A 24,283-nucleotide genomic window follows, 5' to 3' on the forward strand; every position below is an offset into this window, starting at 1 on the left:
AAGATTTCTATTTCAAATAAATGCTATTTTTTTGTTTTTCTATTTATCTGTAAATAAAATGTATCACAGTTTCCACAAAAATATTGAGCAGCACAACTGTGTTCAACATTGATAATAATCAGAAATGTTTGTTGAGCAGTAAATCAGTATATTATTATGATTTCTGAAGATCATGTGACACTGAAGACTGGAGTAATGATGCTGAAAATACAGCTGCAGATCACAGAAATATATTACAGTTTAACACATATTCACACAGAAAACAGCTGTTTTACATTATTATAATATTTCAGTTTTTACTGTATTTTTGATCAAATAAACACAGCCCTGGTGAGCAGAAGAGACTCTTTCAGACAGTGGTATGTTTATGATGTGAGTTCTGCAGATGTTAGCGTCTCTGTGTGTTGTTTTCAGAGTAATGTGTTGGAGGCGTCGCCGGACATGAAGCGCGAGAGCGAGAAAGAGTGGTACTTCGGTAACGCAGATAAAGAGAGGAGAGGGCCCTTCAGCTTTGAGGAGGTGAGTGTGTTCACACCGCAGCTGGAGCGTGTGGAGGAGATCCGGCTTTAACCTCTCCGTCTGTGTGTTCAGATGCAGGAGTTCTGGAGCGCCGGGACCCTGACGGCTAAGACGCGCTGCTGGGCTCAGGGCATGGACGGCTGGCGGCCGCTGCAGGCCATCCCACAGCTGAAGTGGAGTCTGCTGGCCGCAGGACAGGCCGTGATGAACGAGACGGATCTGGCCACGCTCATCCTCAACATGCTCATCAGCATGTGCTCCTACTTCCCCAGCCGGTACAGCCCCGCCGTCTCACAGCACGCTTTCACAGTCAAACCACAGATTATTCAGACACCAGATATTATTTTTACTAGCGGGTGCAGGACACTATAGTTCATTTTTGTAAGTGAGGAGAGCAAAATAAAGTCAACTGTGACTTATTACACCCAAAAATGCTTCATACAGTGGACTAGCAGTAAAATTGATAAAAACAATTGGGACCAAAAATTATTCAGACGCTTTGAGCGTCTAAGTGTTTTTTCTTTAATTGCTAATGTGATCTTTTTCCTCCACAGACTGAACAAAATGAAGCATTGCTTGTTGATTGGTTGAGCTAAATTGGTTTTATCTAATTGTGTTCTTAAATTTAACAGCTGACAGCTATTCAACCTGTCAAAGTTAATCAAAGTTTAACTCAGTCATATTGTATCACCGTTTTCTAAACTATGGTGAATAAACTGTGATAATGTGAGAAATGTTGAAGGTCTCTGAATAAATTTGGGTTTGACTGTATCTTATAAATCTGACTTTTTTTCTTGCAATTCTGAGAAAAAAAGTCAGAATTGTGAGATATAAACTCAACTTGCAATTGTTTTTTTTTTTCATTAAAAAAAAAGCAGTTGCAACTTTTTATGTCACAATTCCGAACTTTTATTTCCAGAATTATGAGTTTATATTGTGCCATTCTGAGATGATAATCAGAACCATGAGGAAAAAAGTCAGATACACAAGATTGTGAGATTAAAAAGTCACAATTACCTTTTTATTTATTTTTTTATCCAGTGCTGGAAACAGGATTCCATATGAATGCCATTGTGTTAAATAACAAAATATTTTTAATGGCAAAAAATAAATGCAAAAGTGTGTGAAAACTGCTACTTCTGTAGAAAAAGGTCTAGAATCATCTGATCATTTCCTAAGCAAAGACATTCAGACATCTTCGCGTGTTGAAATATGTTTAAACATGCGTTTTTGTGTGTTTAGGGACCAAGATAATGCCATCATCAGGCCTTTACCAAAGGTGAAGAGGCTCATAAGCGACAGCACCTGTCTGCCGCACATCGTCCAGGTACAGATCACGGACTCTGTGTAAAACTGTCTTTATAAAGTCTGCTTTCTTCAGCTTGACTCCAGTTTTCCTTCTCCTGTCATTCGCAGCTGCTCTTGACCTTTGACCCCATCCTGGTGGAGAAAGTAGCGAACCTGCTGTACCTGGTGATGCAGGATAACCCTAACCTGCAGCGGCTCTACCTGACCGGAGTCTTCTTCTTCATCATGATGTACACCGGCTCCAACGTGCTGCCCGTGGCTCGGTACCACACTAGATCACCGTTTCAATCCTGATAATGTGCTGCAGAGAAATGCCGTTTATGTTTTTGATAACTTGCCATATGCGTAAATATTTTCCTCTCTGTAGATTCTTGAAATACACCCACCTGAAACAGGCCTTTAAATCAGAGGAGGTAAAGCTTCAGATATATGAATCTGTAGAGGAATACACAGTGAATCTGAGCGTGTTTGACCGGTGTTCTCGGTGATGACCCGCAGGCTAAAGGTCTGGACATCGTTCAGAGGAGCGTGTTGGGCTCGATGCTGCCGGAGGCCATGGTGTGTTACCTGGAGAACTACGAGGCCGAGCGATTCTCCGAGATATTCTTGGGAGAGTTTGACACGCCTGAAGCCATCTGGAGCAGTGAGATGAGGTCAGCGGCTCATTCCTCGCTCTAGACTGTTCTGTGGAGCTAGGCTTTATGGGTTTTTTGACACTAAAAATGTAAACTATATAAAAAAATAAATAAAACAAACAAAAAAATTTAATTACATTTTGGTTTTCGCCTTTCATGTTTAATATGTAATATTTTACATATTTTTTTTTTCTTTGTTTCTCAAATCATAGGTTTTGTTAATATTTTGAATTAGATTTTATTTAATATTTTCTGCTTTCAGTTTAGTTAAAAATGGTTGAAATTTAGTTTGTTTTAACATTTTTATTTGTTTTTGTTGTTTTTAAATGAATGTAGTTTTAATTCATTTTTCTTTTCCAGTTTTAGAAATTTCAAATGTACAGAAAATTAGTATTTTTTCCGTTAACATTTATTGTATTCCAATAACAAACGTGTTTTTTATGGTTTTAGTTAACTATACTAACGTAAAGGTAAAGGTGGTGGATTAGCACAGAAGACGTGCTCCTTCATGCTGGTTGTTGATGGTGTGTGTTGACAGGCGTATGATGATCGAGAAGATCGCCGCTCATCTGGCAGACTTCAGTCCTCGTCTGCAGAGCAACACTCGCGCTCTCTATCAGTACTGCCCCATTCCTGTGGTCAGCTTCCCTCAGCTGGACAACGAGCTCTTCTGCAACATCTATTACCTGCGACACCTGTGCGACTCCACACGCTTCCCCGACTGGCCCATACGAGATCCGGTGCGCACCACACACATTCAGTGCCTGACTGACCAGCTCCATCTCTCTGTCTAATGTGATGGCCTTCTGTGACTGTCTGCCCCCTGCAGGTGAAGCTGCTGAAGGACACTCTGGATGCGTGGAAGAGAGAGGTGGAGAAGAAGCCACCCTCCATGTCCGTGGATGACGCCTATGAAGTGTTGAACCTCCCTAAAGGACAGGGACAGTGAGTCACACGCTCACTTTTTTAACACTTTATTTTTAAACTTGTTTTATTCGTACTTATTATTTATAAAGCACATTTCAATACAACTGATGTTGCCCAAAGTGCTGTACATCAAAGAAAATAAAATAATAAGAATGGGCATAGACATAAATCAAGCATAACATGAAAACATAAGACAAATACACATCTGAGAATTAATCACCCAAGGAATTAAAAGTCACAGTTAGTAAATGAGCTTTTAACAGAATTTTAAAACTAGAGATGGTCTGAGCAATTGAGAGAGCACGATCCCCATGAAGTTTTAATCTAGATCTGGGAACCACTAAACGAAGCTGGACAGATGATCTCAGGGGCTAACAGAGCCGGTTCACTAATGTCTCCAGGTATTTTGGTGCCAACTCATTCAGAGATTTAAAAACAAACTATAAAATTTATATTCAATTCAGAGACGGACAGGCAACCATTTAAGAGAAGACAGGATAGGAGTAATATGATCACGCTTTCAATCAAGTCTCTGAAGAAAGAAAGGGCTTCATCGTTGCTAAAAGTCTCAAATTAAAAAGCAAGATTCAAGATTTGGCCACCGAATTTATTTATTTTATTATGCTTAGCCAAGGAGCCAAGAATAGAATTTATACTAGTTTGATTGCTGACTGGACCAAAAGACATAATCTAAGTTTTATTTTCATTGAATTTTAAAAAGTTAAGCACCATCCGTCCTAACAATGAAACGAAACTCCATGTTTCCTAAATATAGTTGCTAAAGGGAGAAGCTACAGTGAGAACAGAAGCGGGCCGAGAATAGACCCTTGAGGGACTCCACACTTCAGTGGAGCTGACGCTGACATGCATTCGCCCAATATTATCGCAAAGCTATCTGCTAGATGCGACTTAAACCAATTAAGAGCTATCCCATGAATTCCAACATGGTTGTCCAGCCGAGAAACCAAAATATTATGATCAACAGTGTTGAAGGCCGCACTCAGGTTCAGTAACATTGGGTTCGACGAGGCTCCAGAATCAGCATTTAATAGCATGTCATTTACACTTGTTAGCGTTTCTTGCACCAACACCAGTCATAGTTTAGTGTCACATGACCATATCACCCCATTCTGACTTTTTTTTTTCCCTTCTGTACCTTTAAGACTTTTATTTGTATATCACTCATTTTTTGATTGCTTAACCTCTCACAGCTTCTCATGTGACACTGCAGCATCTGAGAATAGTGCTTATTAACTGTAATCTTTGTCCTTTGATGATTTGTGTGTGTGCTTTTATAGGCATGAAGAGAGTAAGATAAGGAAAGCGTATTTCAGATTGGCCCAGAAATACCATCCAGACAAGAATCCGGAGGGCAGGGTACGTACAGCAACACTGCGTCTCATTATGAGTGAATGAGTTATAAACTCTAACCAGTCTCACTGTGTGTGTGTGTGTTCAGGACATGTTTGAGAAGGTCAACAAGGCCTACGAGTTCCTGTGCACCAAATCGGCCCGTATTGTGGACGGTCCTGACCCAGAGAACATCATCCTGATCCTCAAAGCCCAGAGCATCCTGTTCAACAGACACAAGCAGGGTTAGAGGTCACGCTCCTCTCAGACACCGCTCCTGATCTTCAGACGCTCAGCCACTGACCTCCTCCTCTCTCTCCTCAGAGCTGGAGCCCTATAAATACGCCGGCTACCCCATGCTAATTAAGACCATCACCATGGAGACGGGTGACGAGCAGCTCTTCTCCAAGACCTCGGCGCTGTTACCGGCCGCCGCTGAGCTGGCCTTCCACACGGTCAACTGTTCAGCGTTGAACGCCGAGGAGCTGCGGCGGGAGAACGGCATCGAGGTCAGGACTCAGTGTTAGCCTGCTGAGATATCTGTGTGTCTTCTCTAGGGGTGCAGCGGTTCTCCGCCCTCGCTTCGTACGCATTCGATTAATCTCTGTTCTATGGATGATCTGTTTTGGCGAAAAACAAAGCTTCATATACACATTTGGAGTGACAGCTTTTGCTATTTCACAGCACGGGCTATGCTGTCCTGTGTCTGCGCCCGTGCGTGTTTCTTCAACCAGACCTCTAGAGCAGGGGTTTTCAACCTTTTAGGACATGCGCCCCCCCCAAGTTTGTCTAATTTCACTCGCTTAAGGCAAAACAATTTAAGGCAAACTTTTACATTTATAATGATAATTTATTCATTTTTTGTTAGCAAACAGTAGAGTATTCTTGTGGAAATATCCCACTAATACTCTCCCTTATCCCCATCAGTGTTGGGTAAATTACTATAAGATAATTAATTAATCTTCAACAGTGTAATTAGATTACTGTACAAATTACTCTCTCCAAAAAGTATTTAATATCTTATTACTTTCTAAATCCTATATCAACCTCGACAAGTTAATGATGCAAGGATAGGCATGAAACGCTTCTTTTAATTCTTTCAAGTAACTTCATCAATTATTGTCACCGGTCACACTTTAAATTAGGGTCCAGTTCTCACTATTAACTAACTATTAACTATGATTTTTGCCTCAATATACTCCTAATTACAGTTTATTAATACTTAGCAAAGTAGTTGTTGACAATTAAGTTTAAGAATTGTGTAGGATTAAGGATTTAGAATAAGGTCTTGCAGAATAAGACCGTAATATGTGTTTTTTAAGTAATAATAAACAGCCAATATCCCAGTAATATTCATGCTAATAACCAACTAGTTAATAGTGAGAATGGAACACTAAAGTATTACCAATATTCTCATTAACTCACCAAAGTATTTAAAGTGAGAAGGGTACATAAAAAGCATGCATTTTAAGGTTAGACTTTAAATTTTGATGTTAAATCCACTACTGTATTGTATTGTACCGAAACCATGACCCCACACCACAATGCCCACCGCACCGCAGCGTCAGAGAGCTGAAGCGATGCACCGCTAGTGTTCACTGTCTTCTGAGCGAGGCGCTGATGAAGCTGTGTTTGTGTTAGATGCTGATGGAGGCTCTGTCCCGCTGTGTGTCTGTGCTCACCGCCTCCTGCAAACCTGAGGACATGGCAGTGCAGGTACAGTGAGAGAGATGTATATGTGGCATGTGAAGAGAGGCGTGAGGCTCACAGTGCTATCGGAGTGTGATTATGTGTGTTTCCAGGTGTGCGGGCACGTCTGTAGGTGCTATAGCGTCGCTGCTCAGTTTGAGGAGTGCAGAGAGAAAATAGTCGAGCTTCCCAACATTATTAGAGACGTTTGTCACATTCTGTACTATGGCAAGGTAAGAACACACATCGCTTTATTACACAAATATGACTCCGGTCCACTCTCAGAGAGCAGGAAACATCTCATTCTTTTGCAAATAGAACACTATCTGTATCATTTAATCATGGACTAGATATAAAACATGACACTTGCCCTTAAAAGGGTCATATTGTACTTGGGTACAGATTTTATTATTATTAAGGTGTAGGTAAATGTTAATAAGATCTGAAATCTTAAGATCTTATAATGTTGGTCAAGATTTTCTTGCATCAAAAATAAAATAATTGTAGTATTAAAATTATTATACATTGTATATTATTATTATTATTATACATTTTATAAATTATATAAATAAAAAAATATTTATTCATTAAAAATAAAATTGTTTTTATTTAAAACTATTTTATTTTTAAGTAGTGCTTTATAACATTTTGCAGTGTTCTTACACATTACATGCACTTACTGTAGTAATAAAAGTAAACTGTGGATAAATATAACAGCTAACATAAACCAGACCCTTACTCTAGCTTAAGTACATTAATAATAAATATTACTCAGTGCTTATTTGTGTATTTACACTATAACAAGAAAACTTTAAAATAAAGTGTAACCTTATTCTTTTTTATTTCTTATTAGTTTCACGCTCTGTCTGATCTGTCTCTACTGTTAGAATCAGTCATTTGGTCTGGAGAGTGTAGTTGGGGAGTTTTGCTGTATTGTTTGTGTGACTCTCTTCAGACACAGTTTTGATGTCTGTAAAGTGTTCGGTGAATCTGCGCTTCTCTTTCCCGTCTCACAGGGTTTGCCGCGCTTGGCGTCTCTGGTGGTGGAGTGCGTCAGCTCCTTCGCGGTGGACTTCTTCCTGCAGACGCACCTGTATCAGGCCGGGGTTCTGTGGCACCTGCTGGCCAGCCTCTTCAGCTACGACTACACGCTGGAGGAGAGCGGCGTGCAGGCCAGCCAGGACACCAACCAGCAGCAGGTGTGCAACAGCCTGGCCAAGCTGAGCGTGGTGGCCCTCGGGCGGCTGGCGGGCTACAGCGGGGCCCGGGGCCCGGAGGACGAGCCCAGCGGAGGAGAGCCGCCTCCGGAGAACCCTGCCATCAGGAAGAGCCTGGCTGCCATGCTGACGCCCTACATCTCCCGCAGACTGGGCTGCAGCTCGCCCGCCGAGGTACAGAGATTCATCTAAATCACATCACAATCACGATTAGACAGTGAAGCACAGTTCTGTGAAGAAGTTGCAACTCAGCGGCTACAGCAGGACGTCTCCGAATGTTTAGTTTAAAATATTGTGTCTGGATACGGTCAGTGTTTCCCACACATAGACTTTACCTGGGCGGACCGCAATATATCCACCGCCCGCTGCCATCAGCTCCCGCGTCTCACACACACGAGCGCCACTTTACAACAATATTTAGTAACTTTCAGAACCTTTTGGCGTCTTTTTTCCCATAACGGCTACATACTAACAAACCTAGCGACTTAAAAAACAAACCCTATGATTGAGTTGTAAGATGCCTCCTTCACTGCCCCACGAGCGCGAGGTCTCTCTCCCGGCGCAGTGCCGTCTCTCTCGGCGTCTGTTCTGAGCAGCGAGCGGCAGCGAAGCAGTGCTTTCAGTTTGCCTTAAAGCAGCAGACTCATCAATAAATCATTTACTAAACAGCGGTTACAAGCATCTGTCGCTTACTGACTGTTTGGACTTTTAAATATGAACATAATTTGTCTGTTAATATGTGCAGTTTATTACTCAGACGCAAAACAGCACTATAGCCAAAACCACTGCATATAGTCGCTTTGTAGTGTAAGTTAGATGTATATTGATTTTATCAGACGATGTTGCGATTATAAATCAGGATTTAAGGAGTATAGTGAGAGTGATTCAGGGTTAACATGTATTATTAATGGGTCGTGTTTACTAATTATACTTATGACAACAGAAAATATGTAAATGTGAACAGCTTTATTGGGCATTCAGTTGTATTACAGTACGAGTTCATAGAGTAGAACAGATCTGAAGTGCCAAAAAACAGTGCTTGGCTCGTTTGCAAGCCATGATGTCTCTCGCTCGCCTCGCAGGGGCGGAGCTTATTTTCTCATGGGTGGGCAAAGCAGAGAAAGGGGAGGTAACCTTTCCCCGTATGACGACATAAGGGGAAGATTCCAGATCGGGCATCTGAGCTTTCATTTTCTCAAAGGAGAAGCAGGATACCCAGGGCTCGGTTTACACCTATCGCCATTTCTATCCACTGGGGGACCATAGTCAGGCTAGGGGAACTCATATTAATGTTAAAAAACCTCATAAAGTGACATTTTCATGCCATGGGACCTTTAAGGTCTATGCTGCAACCCGTCAAAATAAATGTTCAGCTTAACTTGACAGAAATATATTAATGTACTACTACTACTACTAATAAAATATATTATTAAAAAAATATTTACCAGAAATTATTTACCAGAAAAATGTCAATCCACAACACCGTAATTCTGGAAAATAATTTTCTGAATTTGAGAAATATAATAAAACGTATTTCATAGGGCCTTTAACAAAAAAGTTTAACAAAAAAAAATATAAATTGTGTAAGTTTCATGATTTAAATTAGTTAGACATGCTTTTTGATTAACATTTTTAATGTAATCATTAAAATAGTGTCTAGAAAAATTAGGGATTTCATAGGGCCCTATTTATTTAATTTGTGTCTGTTTTATTGTATTTATCCTTTAATTTGTTACTTGCACCTGTGTTCTTATTATTAGTTACAAAGATAAAATAACAAAAATGACTATATCATGATATAAATTGTTATTGTTAAATAAAATGACTATATCATGGCTTTATCCTTTTAGGTAACTTAACAATGTAGCACAGATCTGTATTTACCTGTAGGCTCAGTAGTTCACCATAAACCTGTGTAGTGGCACTGGCATCTGATTATTATCATTATTTTAAAGGTGGATGAAATGTTTTTTTTAACTAACTATATAATGATAACCTCCGTTATGTGTTATTCAGTGAGTTTTCCTGTTCTGTGTTTTGTCGTAGCATGGAGATGTTTTAGTCAGGTTCGTATCTCCCTCAGAAGGCTGGTGTGGTGACAGCACTAGTCCTGCTGTGATAGGAGCAGTGTGAAGGGTTAATGGAGGAGGAGTAGAAGGCTGTTTGTTGATCTGTTGTTTCTCCAGGTCCTGAAGCTGTTGAACAGTAACTCGGAGACGCCGTATCTGATCTGGAACAACGGCACGAGATCGGAGCTGATGGAGTTCCTGGAGGAGCAGCAGGAGAGCAACATCAAGAGAGTGAGAGCTCCTCACGTTCTGCTCCACACACTCCTCTGATTCACATCACACTCATTCTCTCTCTCTCTGTGTGTGTGTGTGTGTTTGCAGGGCGAGTGCGACAAGAGCTTTGGGTCTGAGTTCCTGTTCAGTGAACACGGGAAGGAGCTGATCGTGGGAGAGATCTTCGTTAGGGTTTATAACGAGCAGCCTGTGTTTCCTCTGGAGGTGAGAGATGTCTACACTACTGTACTGAAGATCCAGAAGAAGTCTCTTCTGCTCACCAGGGCTGCGTTTATTTGATCACAAATACAGTACAAACAGTGAAATATTATTACAGTGTAAAACAGCTGTTTTCTATGTGAATATGTGTTAAACTGTAATTTATTTCTGTGATCTGCAGCTGTATTTTCAGCATCATTACTCCAGTCTTCAGTGTCACATGATCTTCAGAAATCATAATAATATACTGATTTACTGCTCAACAAACATTTCTGATTATTATCAATGTTGAACACAGTTGTGCTGCTCAATATGTTTGTAGAAACTGTCATACATTTAATTTTTCAGGATTCACAGATGAATAGAAAGTTTGAAAGAACAGCATTTATTTGAAATAGCATTATAAATGTCTTTACTCTCACATGTGATCAATTTAATGCATCCTTGCTGATTAAAAACATTAATGTCTTGAAGTGTCGAGTCTGACAGCTGTGTTTCTCAGCATCCCAAGGTGTTTGCGTCGAGCCTGCTGGACTATGTGGGCTCTCAGGCTCAGTACCTGCACACGCTGCTGGCGATGACGCAGACTAATAAAGTGGAGTCGCAGCAGCACGCTCAGAGGCTGCGCTGGGCCGAGATGGCGCTGGAAGCTCTCCGCAACGTCATCAAGAACAACCCAGGTGCCTAAAACACAGCAGACTGATGCATGTGTGTGTAGAGGCCGGTCTGTGATGTGTGTGTGTGTGTCGCAGGGTCTGAGACGGAGTGCATCGGTCACTTCAAGCTGCTCTTCTCTCTGCTGAGGGTCCACGGTGCCGGCAGAGTCCAGCAGCTGGCTTTAGAGGTGCATTACAAACTTGTGCTGCTTCACACTCCTCTGACTCCGTCGCCTCTGCTAACACCGTGTGTTTCGCTGCAGGTGGTGAATACTGTCACATCAAACCAGGACTGCGTCATCAACATCGCAGAGTCTCTGGTTCTGCCCAATCTGCTGGTGCTGCTGCACTCCTTACCGTCCAGTAAGACTCCTGAACCTTTAATAATAATATATATATATTAGGGCAGTCAACGTTAACGCATGCCATTAATCTAAAAGTTTTAATGCGTTAATAGTTTTTTAACGCTAATTAATTGTTTGATAAGGTTTGACCCCAACTTCTTGCCGTCATCGCTGCGCGGAATGTAATCTATCATTGCCTGCGTCCTAATGTGCACACTATCCATCCTAAATTATATGTGATATTAGTAATTTTCAGTACTATTTAGTGCAGATAGGGTGGATAGTATACACATTGGGACGCAGGGATTGTGTGATTATGAGGCGCCAGGCTCGACAAAAGTGAAGCGAATGCGGCGAGAGAGAGAGAGTGTGTCCGAGAGAGAGCAACAGTGCGCGAGAGATATGTATACTCATATTTGATAAAGGTACAGTGAACCAGTGTTGTCAGAGTCGCGGTTTCCCCGCACAATTGGGCTATTTTGAAAATTCAGTCGCGGGAAAAACAGAGCCGTGGGTTGTGGTTTTTTGGGTTACATTTATAATGTACCGCGGCCCCCCAAAGTATACACATGTGATCACAAAAGGAAGTTATTACAATATATGGTGGGTTATAATGATATATACGCTCAGTAGAGGTGGGTTATAATGATATATACACTCAGTAGAGGTGGGTTATAATGATATATACACTCAGTAGAGGTGGGTTATAATGATATATACGCTCAGTAGAGGTGGGTTATAATGATATATACGCTCAGTGGAGGTGGGTTATAATGATATATACGCTCAGTGGAGGTGGGTTATAATGATATATACGCTCAGTGGAGGTGGGTTATAATGATATATACGCTCAGTAGAGGTGGGTTATAATGATATATACGCTCAGTAGAGGTGGGTTATAATGATAAATACGCTCAGTGGAGGTGGGTTATAATGATATATACGCTCAGTAGAGGTGGGTTATAATGATATATACGCTCAGTGGAGGTGGGTTATAATGATATATACGCTCAGTGGAGGTGGGTTATAATGATATATACGCTCAGTGGAGGTGGGTTATAATGATATATACGCTCAGTAGAGGTGGGTTATAATGATATATACGCTCAGTGGAGGTGGGTTATAATGATATATACGCTCAGTGGAGGTGGGTTATAATGATATATACGCTCAGTGGAGGTGGGTTATAATGATATATACGCTCAGTGGAGGTGGGTTATAATGATATATACGCTCAGTAGAGGTGGGTTATAATGATATATACGCTCAGTGGAGGTGGGTTATAATGATATATACGCTCAGTGGAGGTGGGTTATAATGATATATACGCTCAGTGGAGGTGGGTTATAATGATATATACGCTCAGTAGAGGTGGGTTATAATGATAAATACGCTCAGTGGAGGTGGGTTATAATGATATATACGCTCAGTGGAGGTGGGTTATAATGATATATACGCTCAGTGGAGGTGGGTTATAATGATATATACGCTCAGTGGAGGTGGGTTATAATGATATATACGCTCAGTGGAGGTGGGTTATAATGATATATACGCTCAGTGGAGGTGGGTTATAATGATATATACGCTCAGTGGAGGTGGGTTATAATGATATATACGCTCAGTAGAGGTGGGTTATAATGATATATACGCTCAGTAGAGGTGGGTTATAATGATATATACGCTCAGTAGAGGTGGGTTATAATGATATATACACTCAGTAGAGGTGGGTTATAATGATATATACGCTCAGTAGAGGTGGGTTATAATGATATATACGCTCAGTAGAGGTGGGTTATAATGATATATACGCTCAGTGGAGGTGGGTTATAATGATATATACGCTCAGTAGAGGTGGGTTATAATGATATATACGCTCAGTAGAGGTGGGTTATAATGATAAATACGCTCAGTGGAGGTGGGTTATAATGATATATACGCTCAGTAGAGGGGTTATAATGATATATACGCTCAGTGGAGGTGGGTTATAATGATATATACGCTCAGTGGAGGTGGGTTATAATGATATATACGCTCAGTGGAGGTGGGTTATAATGATATATACGCTCAGTAGAGGTGGGTTATAATGATATATACGCTCAGTAGAGGTGGGTTATAATGATATATACGCTCAGTGGAGGTGGGTTATAATGATATATACGCTCAGTAGAGGTGGGTTATAATGATATATACGCTCAGTAGAGGTGGGTTATAATGATAAATACGCTCAGTGGAGGTGGGTTATAATGATATATACGCTCAGTAGAGGTGGGTTATAATGATATATACGCTCAGTGGAGGTGGGTTATAATGATAAATACGCTCAGTGGAGGTGGGTTATAATGATATATACGCTCAGTAGAGGTGGGTTATAATGATATATACGCTCAGTAGAGGTGGGTTATAATGATAAATACGCTTAGTGGAGGTGGGTTATAATGATATATACGCTCAGTAGAGGTGGGTTATAATGATATATACGCTCAGTAGAGGTGGGTTATAATGATATATACGCTCAGTGGAGGTGGGTTATAATGATATATACGCTCAGTAGAGGTGGGTTATAATGATATATACGCTCAGTAGAGGTGGGTTATAATGATAAATACGCTTAGTGGAGGTGGGTTATAATGATATATACGCTCAGTAGAGGTGGGTTATAATGATATATACGCTCAGTAGAGGTGGGTTATAATGATATATACGCTCAGTGGAGGTGGGTTATAATGATATATACGCTCAGTGGAGGTGGGTTATAATGATATATACGCTCAGTAGAGGTGGGTTATAATGATATATACGCTCAGTAGAGGTGGGTTATAATGATATATACGCTCAGTAGAGGTGGGTTATAATGATATATACGCTCAGTAGAGGTGGGTTATAATGATATATACGCTCAGTAGAGGTGGGTTATAATGATATATACGCTCAGTAGAGGTGGGTTATAATGATATATACGCTCAGTAGAGGTGGGTTATAATGATATATACACTCAGTAGAGGTGGTCAGCCCTCACAGGGACTGCTGTGGCACAGTGTTATCACAGTTAACTAAAACTGCATTTAAAACCAGTAAAAATATATATTTATATTACTTTAAATAAAATAAATGTTATTATTGGTAATGTTGTGTAAAAAAAAAAAACAAAACCTTTCAGGTAGTTGCTAAGGCATTTTAATTTAGTTGAAGTGGATGTACTGTAACTAAATCTAAATATTTAATAAAAACTATAAAAATAAGTTTTTCAAATATTGATTAAAAAGATTAATAACTATGTCAATGATATGTTGATGTCACATCACCATCTAAATATTTGCCATTTTTCCAAGCAACTGAGCACATCAGTTGTGAAGCAAATTAATCTCTCACACACACTCACCTTACACACACACACACACACACACACAGTCTCGCACGCACACACACTCTCACTCACTCACACACACACTCACTTACACACACACACACACGCACACACACACACAGTCTCGCACGCACACACACACACACTCACTTACACACACACACACACACACACACACCTGTAAGAATGCAGTATTTTTATATTTCAATTTATGGATTTTTATTTATACGTATTCTTTCTTTATTATTAATAACATTCATAATATTCTCTATATTATTTTAACTACACTGATTTTATTTCTATCCTAATTTAATATGCCTATTTAAAACCCATCTTAAAACATATGTTTGAGGCCTTTGGTGCTTTATGGTGGCTGTTGGTTTGGATTAGATTTATAATAATTTATTTTATTGTATTTTATTTTGCTCTTGCTGTATTTTTATTATCTCTCTCTTTGTATTTTATTGTGATTTATGTAACTGTAAAATACTTTGGTCCGCTCTGTTTTTAAGTTGCTTTATAAATAAATTTTGATTTGATTTGAAAATTAATTATTAAAAAACTTTAATAGTTCAGTTGGGCATAAAATCCACAATAATGAATTTATAGTTATTTTTTAATTGTATAAAATGACTTCTCACACGTGTATGTCAGCATTATTGATAATGTGGAGTTTTGTCTGTGTGTGTGCAGGCCGTCAGCTGGTGCTGGAGACGCTGTACGCTCTGACCTCTAACACCAAGATCATCACTGAGGCCATGAACAAAGGTGAGTGATGCATGTCTTCAGGAGCTGATCTCAGAGCAGATGCAGCGGTTGAGTCTCAGTCACATGATAATCCTCTGTCCCTTCTCTCAGGTGCTCTGATCTACCTGCTGGATCTGTTCTGTAACTCCACCCATCCTCAGGTGCGCTCGCAGACGGCCGAGCTCTTCTCCAAGATGACCTCGGACAAGCTGGTGGGACCCAAGGTAAGAGTCCTTCAGTTTCTAGTGTATCGTATGGATGTTTTGAGTTGTGTGTGTGTATCACTCGATCACCTGTGTGTCTGTCTCTCGCAGGTGCGTCTGACGCTGATGCGCTTCCTGCCGGCCGTCTTCATGGACGCCATGCGTGATAACCCCGAGGCGGCAGTGCACATATTCGAGGGAACGCACGAGAACCCCGAGCTGATCTGGAACGACAGCTCAAGAGAGACGGTCTCCACTGGCGTCAGAGAGATGATGCTGGAGTGAGTGCTGACCTCAGACCAGTCATTCATTCCCTCGCCTCCACTCTCTGCTCATTCACTCTGCTTCTGTTCCCACAGGCACTTCAAGCAGCAGAAGGACAATCCCGACGTCAGCTGGAAGGTAGCTTCACTTTACATTTACAGTTTTACCGCTCAGCAGTTTGGGTTTTGTGAGAAATGTTTCTAAGAGAAGCCTGCATTTATTTGATCATAAATACAGGAAAATTTTGAAATATTATTACAGTGTAAAACAGCTGTGTTCTCTGTGAATATGTGTTAAACTGTAATTTATTTCTGTGATCTGCAGCTGTATTTTCAGCATCATTACTGCAGTCTTCAGTGTCACATGATCTTCAGAAATCATAATAATATACTGATTTACTGATCAACAAACATTTCTGATTATTATCAATGTTGAACACAGTTGTGCTGCACAATATTTTTGTGGAAACCGTGATGCATTTTATTTTTCAGGATTCACAGATGAATAGAAAGTTCAAAAGAACTAGGGCTGCAACTAACTATTATTTTGATAATCGATTTTATTTATTTTTTTGTATTTTTTTTGCTTATTCGATTAATCAGATTTTTTTTTAAAAGCCTATTCCACATTCTGCCCAATGTCTTTCAAAGAAACATGCCAACTGAATGCTATGAAAACATACAGCGCTTAATTTATCAGACCATCTTTCATAATAAAGAGAAAACACAAATATTTTAGGAATCTGACAAAAAAAAATTAAATCTAAAAATGTTATTGTCATTTATTGGGCAAAAAGCAACCTGAAACAACTAAAGTGAGTGATGTGTTTCTGCAGCTGCCGGAGGATTTCTCGGTGGCGTACGGAGCGGGTCAGGGCGAGCTGGAGGTCGGCGGGGTGTTTCTGCGGATCTTCATCTCTCAGCCCGGCTGGGTTTTACGCAAGCCCAGAGAGTTCCTGGTGTCTCTGATGGACACACTGACCGCTCTGCTGGAGAAGAACAACCCAAACGTGAGTCTGAGACTGACTGTCTGTAGAGGTGTGCCGTGTGGACAAAAAATTATATCTCAATATTTTCTGAAATTTTACCGCTAACAATAATTAGACGATATTTTGCTGAGTGTGTTCTTGTGCTGGTATCTTAAACTGACTCCTAAAGTTTTTGATATTCTTCTTATTCTGTGTGGTGGTCAGTTCACGGCACTGACAGAAATGTATCTTTTCCAATAAGTTTAAATAGATTTTTACCTTTTATGGGCGTTTTTACCTTTAATAAAGCCATTTTTTCTAAAAGTGTGCATCATCTTTTGAGTCAAATTCTTACATTTAATCAGTCAGTTAGAATAATAAGACATTTGGGCTGTTACCGAGCAAAGTAAATCAGTATCAACCAAATTCATCTTTGCAGTGCAGAGGTGTTTAGATGTGTTTACACTATTTAATGCAGCTCAGAGGGACATGGGATGCTTTAACCTGCTGTTCAAATGCATAAATAATGATTTGATATTTGATATTTTAAAAACATAAAAAAAGAAAAGATACTTTAAATGTGAAATTAAAACCGCCAGTAGGTGGCAGCACATCACTGTTTATAAGTGAGTCATTGCGATTGAACCGAATCATTTAAACGGTGGATTCATTCAGGAACGAAACACAAAACAGTGCTGTGGCTGTTTGGAGTTAATTTGGTGGCGAAACTGCGCAAAAACAGGCAATATGGTGTCTAAAACGCAATTCTCTTAATATATTTGTATAAAATCAACATCACATTTGCAATTTTTGGAGGAAAAAAAACGGCACTCTTCGTGTGATATTAAATATATGAAATTATCTAAATATATACATTTCCTGCCCCAATGTCTTGAATATTGTGATTATTCTAAATGCATATTAATAGACTGAGAATAATGCAGTGAACTCTAAATGCACACTAGTCTAGCTGACTAGACTTGATCACATAATGTATGTGTGCACTCTGTAGGAGTGTTTTGTTTGGTATTTGCTATATACTCAATAACGTCAAATCGCACATTAAAACAACAATTACGATATTATGGCAGACGATATATCGCACATCCCTAATGAATCTAGTGCTGTCAAACGATTGATTGCGATTAATCACATCCAAAATAAGTTTTTGTTTCCATAGTATGTGTGTGTGTACTGTGTATAGTATTATGTATATATATGCATGTATATATTTAAGAAAAATGTTACATTTTATATATTAAATATGTAATATGAATTATATGAATATAAATGTATGCATGTGTATATACATGTAAATATTCTCAAAATATATATACTGTATGTGTGTGTATTTATATATACATAATAAATATCCACAGTACACACACACACACACGTATATTATGTAAACAAAAACTTTATTTTGGATGTGATGAAAGGTGTGGCAGCACTGATGGATGTGGTGTGTTGTTCTGTCATCAGGGTGAGGCTCTGGAGACGGTGACCACCGCAGCCGTGTGTCTCTTCAGCTCGCAGATGCAGCTGGCTGATCAGGTTCCTCCTCTCGGTCATCTGCCCCGCGTCCTGACCGCTCTCAACCATAAGAACAACGCCGTGCCCAAGAGCGCCATCCGCCTCATCCACGTGCTGTCAGACAACGAGGTACGGCGCAGACACAGCCTGCTCTGCGTGTGCTGCTGTGACTCTGTGGTGATGCTGTGTTTGTGTGTCTGCAGCTGTGTGTGCGCTCCATGGCTGCGCTGGACACCATCGGCCCGCTGATGACCGGGATGAAGCTCAGGGCTGATATGGCAGGACTGGCCTGCGAGGCTCTGAACCGCATGTTCCAGCGAGAGCAGACAGAGCTGGTCGCACAGGTCACACACTAGAGCCCTCTTTTTAATTTAATAATAGGTTTTTTATTCATTTATAAACTGTTATTGAAAAATTTCTAGTTGGTTAGGGTTTTTAGGATTATTTTTAATGTTTCTGAAAGAGGTTTCTTCTGCTGCATTTGTTTGTTTAAAAATACAGTAAAAACAGTAATATTGTGAAATATTATTATAGTGTAAAACATCTGTTTTCTGTGTGAATATGTATTTTCAGCATCATTACTCCAGTCTTCAGTGTCACATGATCTTCAGAAATACATTTTACTGATACATTTTATTTTTTAGGATTCTTTGAATATATTTGTAAAAGAATGGTATTTATTAGAAATAATATATATATATAATGTAACAAAGTCTCTGGCAATTTGATGGATTTGCTGAATAAAAGTATCAATTTCTTTAAAAAAAAAAAAAAATCTTTTGAACAGTGATATACAAACATATATTTAACTATAAAAATGTTTTAATTGAGTAAGTGTATTAAGAATATATAATAATTTATTATAATTCTTTGTGATTGAATGTTCTCTGGTGTTAGGCTCTTCAGGTGGATCTGGTGCCGTACCTGCTGAAGCTGTTGGAGGGAGTCGGGTTGGAGACTCTGGAAAACCCGTCAGCCACCAAAGCTCAGATCGTTAAAGCGCTCAAATCCATGACCCGCAGCCTGCAGTTTGGAGAACAGGTATCATCCTCGTCCAGCAGCGCAGTAGAACCCTCTGGAACTGGAACCAGTGATGTGAATGACGTGTGTGTGTTTGTTTCAGGTGAATGAGATCCTCTCTCGTTCCACTGTGTGGAGTGCCTTCAAAGACCAGAAACACGACCTCTTCATCTCCGACTCCCAGACCGCAGGTTACCTGACGGGTGAGTCCAGCACAGCACCTCGTATGAGGGATGAGCGAAACCGTGCTGACCCCCTCCTGACCTCTACTGACCTGTACTGACCCGTCCTGACCTCTACTGACCCGTCCTGACCTCTACTGACCCGTCCTGACCTGTACTGACCTCTACTGACCTGTACTGACCCGCCCTGATCTGTTCTGACCCGTCCTGACCTCTACTGACCCGTCCTGACCTGTACTGACCCGTCCTGACCTCTACTGACCCGTGCTAACCTCTACTGACCCGTCCTGACCTTTACTGACCCGTGCTGACAGTAGCTGGTCTGATATGAGCTGTCTGGTCTTTCTGCTGCAGTTTCTGCATCTGTTGGTTCTGATGTCTGCTTGCTTCCTCTCTGTCTCTGCACTCTCCTCTTCTCTCTCTCTCTCTCTCTCTGTCTCTCCTGTACTGTCTCTCTGTCTCTCTCTATCTCTCTCTCTCTCTCTCTCTCTCTCTCCTGTACTGTCTCTCTGTCTCTCTCTATCTCTCTCTCTCTCTCTCTCTCTCTCTCCTGTACTGTCTCTCTGTCTCTCTCTATCTCTCTCTCTCTCTCTCTCTCTCTCTCTCTCTCTCTCTGTCTCCTCAGGTGTGTCCGCTCCATCTCTCCTGGCGGGCAGCAGTCCGCTGCGCAGTGGGCTTTAGTAGCTCACCTGGTTTTTTCCAGCCTTCTCTTTATTACTATAAAGCAGGTAGACTCTCCTCTGATGGCTTCTTCTCTCTTTCTGCTTCATTTCACACTCATTTCCATCTGTTTCCACTCTTCACTGCAGTGCTGATGCTGCTTTAGCTGTAATGAGTGTTGTCCATTGAAGGGCACATTCCCAGCCAGATATCACTACACATTTCATCCACACCTGAAAATGTCATTACTTACAAAAAGCTACACGATGAATCAAGATTAAACTGAAATTGTGGTGTGCGATTGTCAAATGGCAAAGCCAGTGATTTAATTGATGGATTATCTCCGCTCTGTTTCCGCTGTGTTCCTTTACACGCCAGCGGCTCCTGATTCACCGTCATGAGTGATTCGATTCAGCTCCATCTGTATCTGTGACCAGTTTGAGTCGCTTTAATGTGCATTTGAGAACGAAAAACACATCAAACATCTTCACAAACTAATAATGAAAGTTCATATCAACAAAAGAGATGCTTTAAGGGCTGCTGCAGTCTTCTCTCAAAATAAAAACTTTATGGTTTAAAGTTTGAAATCCATCAATATTAGTCGTGTAATTTTACAGTTGTGCTGTTTATATTAGTTTTATTATATTATTTTTAAGTGTTTGAATTTGTTGTTCAATTTAAAAAAATATATATATTACAATAATAATATGTCATTTTATTTAGTAATTTGATATTTTTTTAGTAACGGCAAAAACAGTAATAATGATGATGTTGTTATTTTATAGCTGTATTCTTATATAATCACAAATTTTAGCCAAATTATGCAGATTTACAAATAAGCACAGCAAACCTGGATTTTTTAAATTTGTAATTGCAATTTTTATCAGAGAACCTGCAGTTAGATGTTTTTCTTCACAGTTCGTGCAGCTCTTTCATTTACTGCTGTCATTTCAAACCCATATTCATTTACAAACCATCAACAAAATACCATGAAGTGCTCCATGCAGCTTCCACGTCTTCTGAAATGATTTCCAGCTGTGATTTGTGTCCCTGAGCACTAAACCAGTCTGAAGTCGCTGGGGTATATCTGTAGTAATAGACAACAATACATTGTATGGGTCAAAATGATCCATTCTTCTTTTATGCCAAAAATCATTAGGATATTAATTAAAGATAATGTTCCATGAAGATATTTTCCTACCGTAGATATATCAAAACTTTAAACTTTAAAGGTGATTTACTCAATATTTAGATTTTTTTTGCACCCTCAGATTCATCTCAGCCAAATATTGTCCTATCATTTATTCAGCTTTCAGATCATGTATAAATCTCAATTTAAAAAAATTAACACTTATGACTGGTTTTGTGCTCCAGAGTCACATTTTTCTGATAATTGTGCTCTGATGCTGATGCTGTGTTGTGTGTGTGTGTGTGTGTGTGTGTGTGTGTGCGTGCGCGTGTTTTTGTGACAAATGAGGACATAAATGTGTATAATGACACAATAACACAGGTATTACAAGCTGAAGGTGACTTTTCAGGACATTGCCCCATGTCTCCACTTTTCAAAACGCTTATAAATCATACAGAGGGAGTTTTTGGGGGAAAGTAGAAATGCACAGTCTCCTGTGAGGACTAAGTTTAGGTGTAGGGTTGGTGTAGTAGAGCAATAGCACATAAGGGATGTCCCCACTTTTCACAAAAACAAACGTGTGTGTGGTGATGCTGGGTGTGTGTGTGGTGATGCTGTGTGTGTGTGTGTGGTGATGCTGTGTGTGTGTGTGTGGTGATGCTGTGTGTGTGTGTGTGGTGATGCTGTGTGTGTGTGTGTGGTGATGCTGTGTGTGTGTGTGTGTGTGGTGATGCTGTGTGTGTGTGTGGTGATGCTGTGTGTGTGTGTGTGTGGTGATGCTGGGTGTGTGTGTTTTGATGCTGTGTGTGTGTGTGTGTTTTGATGCTGTGTGTGTGTGGTGATGCTGTGTGTGTGTGTGGTGATGCTGTGTGTGTGTGGTGATGGTGTGTGTGTGTGTGTGTGTGTGGTGATGCTGTGTGTGTGTGTGGTGATGGGTGTGTGTGTGTTGATGGTGTGTGTGTGTGTGTGTGTGCACGCGCGCTGCGCGCGTTTTTGTGACAAATGAGGACATAAATGTGTATAATGACACAATAACACAGGTATTACAAGCTGAAGGTGACTTTTCAGGACATTGCCCCATGTCTCCACTTTTCAAAACGCTTATAAATCATACAGAGTGAGGTTTTGGGGGAAAGTAGAAATGCACAGTCTCCTGTGAGGGGTAAGTTTAGGTGTAGGTTTGGTGTAGGGCAATAGCACATAAGGGATGTCCCCACTTTTCACAAAAACAAACGTGTGTGTGTGTGTGTGGTGATGCTGGGTGTGTGTGTTTTGATGCTGTGTGTGGTGTGTGTGTGTGTGGTGATGCTGGGTGTGTGTGTGGTGATGCTGGGTGTGTGTGTGTTGATGCTGTGTGTGGTGTGTGTGTGTGTGGTGATGCTGGGTGTGTGTGTGGTGATGCTGGGTGTGTGTGTGTTGATGCTGTGTGTGGTGTGTGTGTGTGTGGTGATGCTGGGTGTGTGTGTGGTGATGCTGGGTGTGTGTGTGTTGATGCTGTGTGTGTGGTTATGCTGGGTGTGTGTGTGTGTGTGGTGATGCTGGGTGTGTGTTGATGCTGTGTGTGGTGATGCTGATGGAGTGTGTGTGTGTGTGTGTGTGTGTGTGTTCAGGTCCAGGAGTGGCAGGTTATCTGACAGCGGGCAGCGGCTCTACGGTCATGCCAAGCGTCCCGCCGCCCGTAGACAACGACATCGGAGACCTGGGCTGAACCAGACTAATACAACACCAGACAAACCCGGACACAGACGGACCGGCTCCGGAGCGCCGCCATCCTGATCCTGATCCTGATCCTGATCCTGATCCTGAGAGAGAAACAGACAGAGTCCCTCACAGCACTTCATGATTCCTGCGTTTTAACACTTCCTCCTTTCATTTTATATCCACTCACATCTCGTAAATCATTTCTTTCCATGGAGAGTAAAATAGTTTAATTTTGTATTGAGAGATTTTTCTGCATTATGCATTTTTGTTTTGGTGAGCTGATGAATGGCGGCCATGTTGACTCTGATTCGTTGTCTCTTCATCTTCCTGCGTCTCACATTCAGCTCATGTCTCCACTCGTATCTGTCCCCGTCTCCACATGCTTTCTGTTTTATAAAACGCAGCCTTGCATCTCTGTATTCTTTCCTTTATTCTGAAGTACTGTAGTAAGTGTTTGGTAACAGAAGGAAAGAGAGCCTCGAGAAGGAACCTGTGAAACTGATCATTCATCATGAGTTTGTGCCGCTGCTTGCGATCTGTCCTGGGTTCTCTCATCTCCTCGTCCTGTAAACCGACCCAAACCTTCCCCAGAAAGCACTTGACTATTTATACCTGAATAAATCAAGACCAACTGAAAACGAGCGTCTGAAAGGATAAAGGACAAATTGTACTGACTCTGATTACAAATGTATGTGAAAGACTAGTGCAGTTGTGAAATGTTAAATGTAAGAAGCCGTACATAAACTTTCTATATTGAATGTACATTAATAAAGAAGTAAATCAGTTGCACTTGTACATAACATTTTAAGAATAAAAGGGAATCCACAGCTGTTGGGGTTTTGTGTTTCTGATTGATGCACTTGTTCAGGAAGACTGAATCTCACTGATGAGAAACACGATCAGGTTTGCTTTTCTCATGCATTTGTGTTTTTATCTAGACATCGTGTGCATCTTATTTGACAAGGTGACAAGAAAAAAACACAGATAATTGAACAACTGACAGCTTAAACTCGTCGCTCTTACATTAAAGGTAAGGTGTTTAACAGAGTCATGTGAAGGGTCGTGTTATACTGAGTGTCCACACGAGGGTGTCTGCATATATTCAGTGCATCACTAACTAACCATCACCATGCACTGGTTTCCAGAAGCCCGTGTTAGTCCATACAAGCAAACAGTTAGTTAACAGATGTAGGAAAGTGCTTCTCATCATTCTGTAGTCATTTATAATATTTCAGAACGTTTGCGTCAGACGTCGCTGTGGGCAACCCCCGGGTCAGTGTGGAAGCATAGCATTTGACTGACATCAGTCTATTACTCATGAAAGCTCTGTGTGTGTCCTCAGACACTTCCCATCAGCCTTTGCAGGT

The 24,283-nt window shown here is 40.6% G+C and overlaps 1 protein-coding gene across 2 annotated transcripts in view; it reads left to right on the forward strand.

Annotated features, from left to right (window-relative positions):
* dnajc13 (DnaJ heat shock protein family (Hsp40) member C13) overlaps window positions 1-23,748 on the forward strand; it is a 70,395-nt gene extending 46,647 nt beyond the window's left edge. For both annotated transcript variants that reach the window (XM_079408739.1, XM_079408740.1), the window contains 29 exons: window positions 415-519; window positions 592-794; window positions 1,762-1,846; window positions 1,936-2,090; window positions 2,195-2,240; window positions 2,326-2,480; window positions 3,001-3,202; window positions 3,292-3,407; window positions 4,688-4,766; window positions 4,849-4,984; window positions 5,064-5,248; window positions 6,381-6,455; window positions 6,542-6,661; window positions 7,445-7,819; window positions 9,832-9,945; window positions 10,036-10,152; window positions 10,649-10,826; window positions 10,899-10,990; window positions 11,066-11,165; window positions 15,204-15,278; window positions 15,369-15,481; window positions 15,572-15,741; window positions 15,820-15,862; window positions 16,560-16,733; window positions 18,174-18,353; window positions 18,428-18,568; window positions 19,122-19,265; window positions 19,348-19,447; window positions 22,826-23,748. In XM_079408739.1, the coding sequence (XP_079264865.1) occupies window positions 415-519; window positions 592-794; window positions 1,762-1,846; window positions 1,936-2,090; window positions 2,195-2,240; window positions 2,326-2,480; window positions 3,001-3,202; window positions 3,292-3,407; window positions 4,688-4,766; window positions 4,849-4,984; window positions 5,064-5,248; window positions 6,381-6,455; window positions 6,542-6,661; window positions 7,445-7,819; window positions 9,832-9,945; window positions 10,036-10,152; window positions 10,649-10,826; window positions 10,899-10,990; window positions 11,066-11,165; window positions 15,204-15,278; window positions 15,369-15,481; window positions 15,572-15,741; window positions 15,820-15,862; window positions 16,560-16,733; window positions 18,174-18,353; window positions 18,428-18,568; window positions 19,122-19,265; window positions 19,348-19,447; window positions 22,826-22,923 (3,876 nt within the window). In that variant the 3' untranslated portion in view covers window positions 22,924-23,748. The remainder of the gene's footprint in view (window positions 1-414; window positions 520-591; window positions 795-1,761; window positions 1,847-1,935; window positions 2,091-2,194; window positions 2,241-2,325; window positions 2,481-3,000; window positions 3,203-3,291; window positions 3,408-4,687; window positions 4,767-4,848; window positions 4,985-5,063; window positions 5,249-6,380; window positions 6,456-6,541; window positions 6,662-7,444; window positions 7,820-9,831; window positions 9,946-10,035; window positions 10,153-10,648; window positions 10,827-10,898; window positions 10,991-11,065; window positions 11,166-15,203; window positions 15,279-15,368; window positions 15,482-15,571; window positions 15,742-15,819; window positions 15,863-16,559; window positions 16,734-18,173; window positions 18,354-18,427; window positions 18,569-19,121; window positions 19,266-19,347; window positions 19,448-22,825) is intronic.
* Window positions 23,749-24,283: the final 535 nt, after the last annotated feature.

The sequence above is a fragment of the Barbus barbus genome (assembly GCF_936440315.1).
Source record: "Barbus barbus genome assembly, chromosome: 46".
Classification (NCBI taxonomy): domain Eukaryota; kingdom Metazoa; phylum Chordata; class Actinopteri; order Cypriniformes; family Cyprinidae; genus Barbus; species Barbus barbus.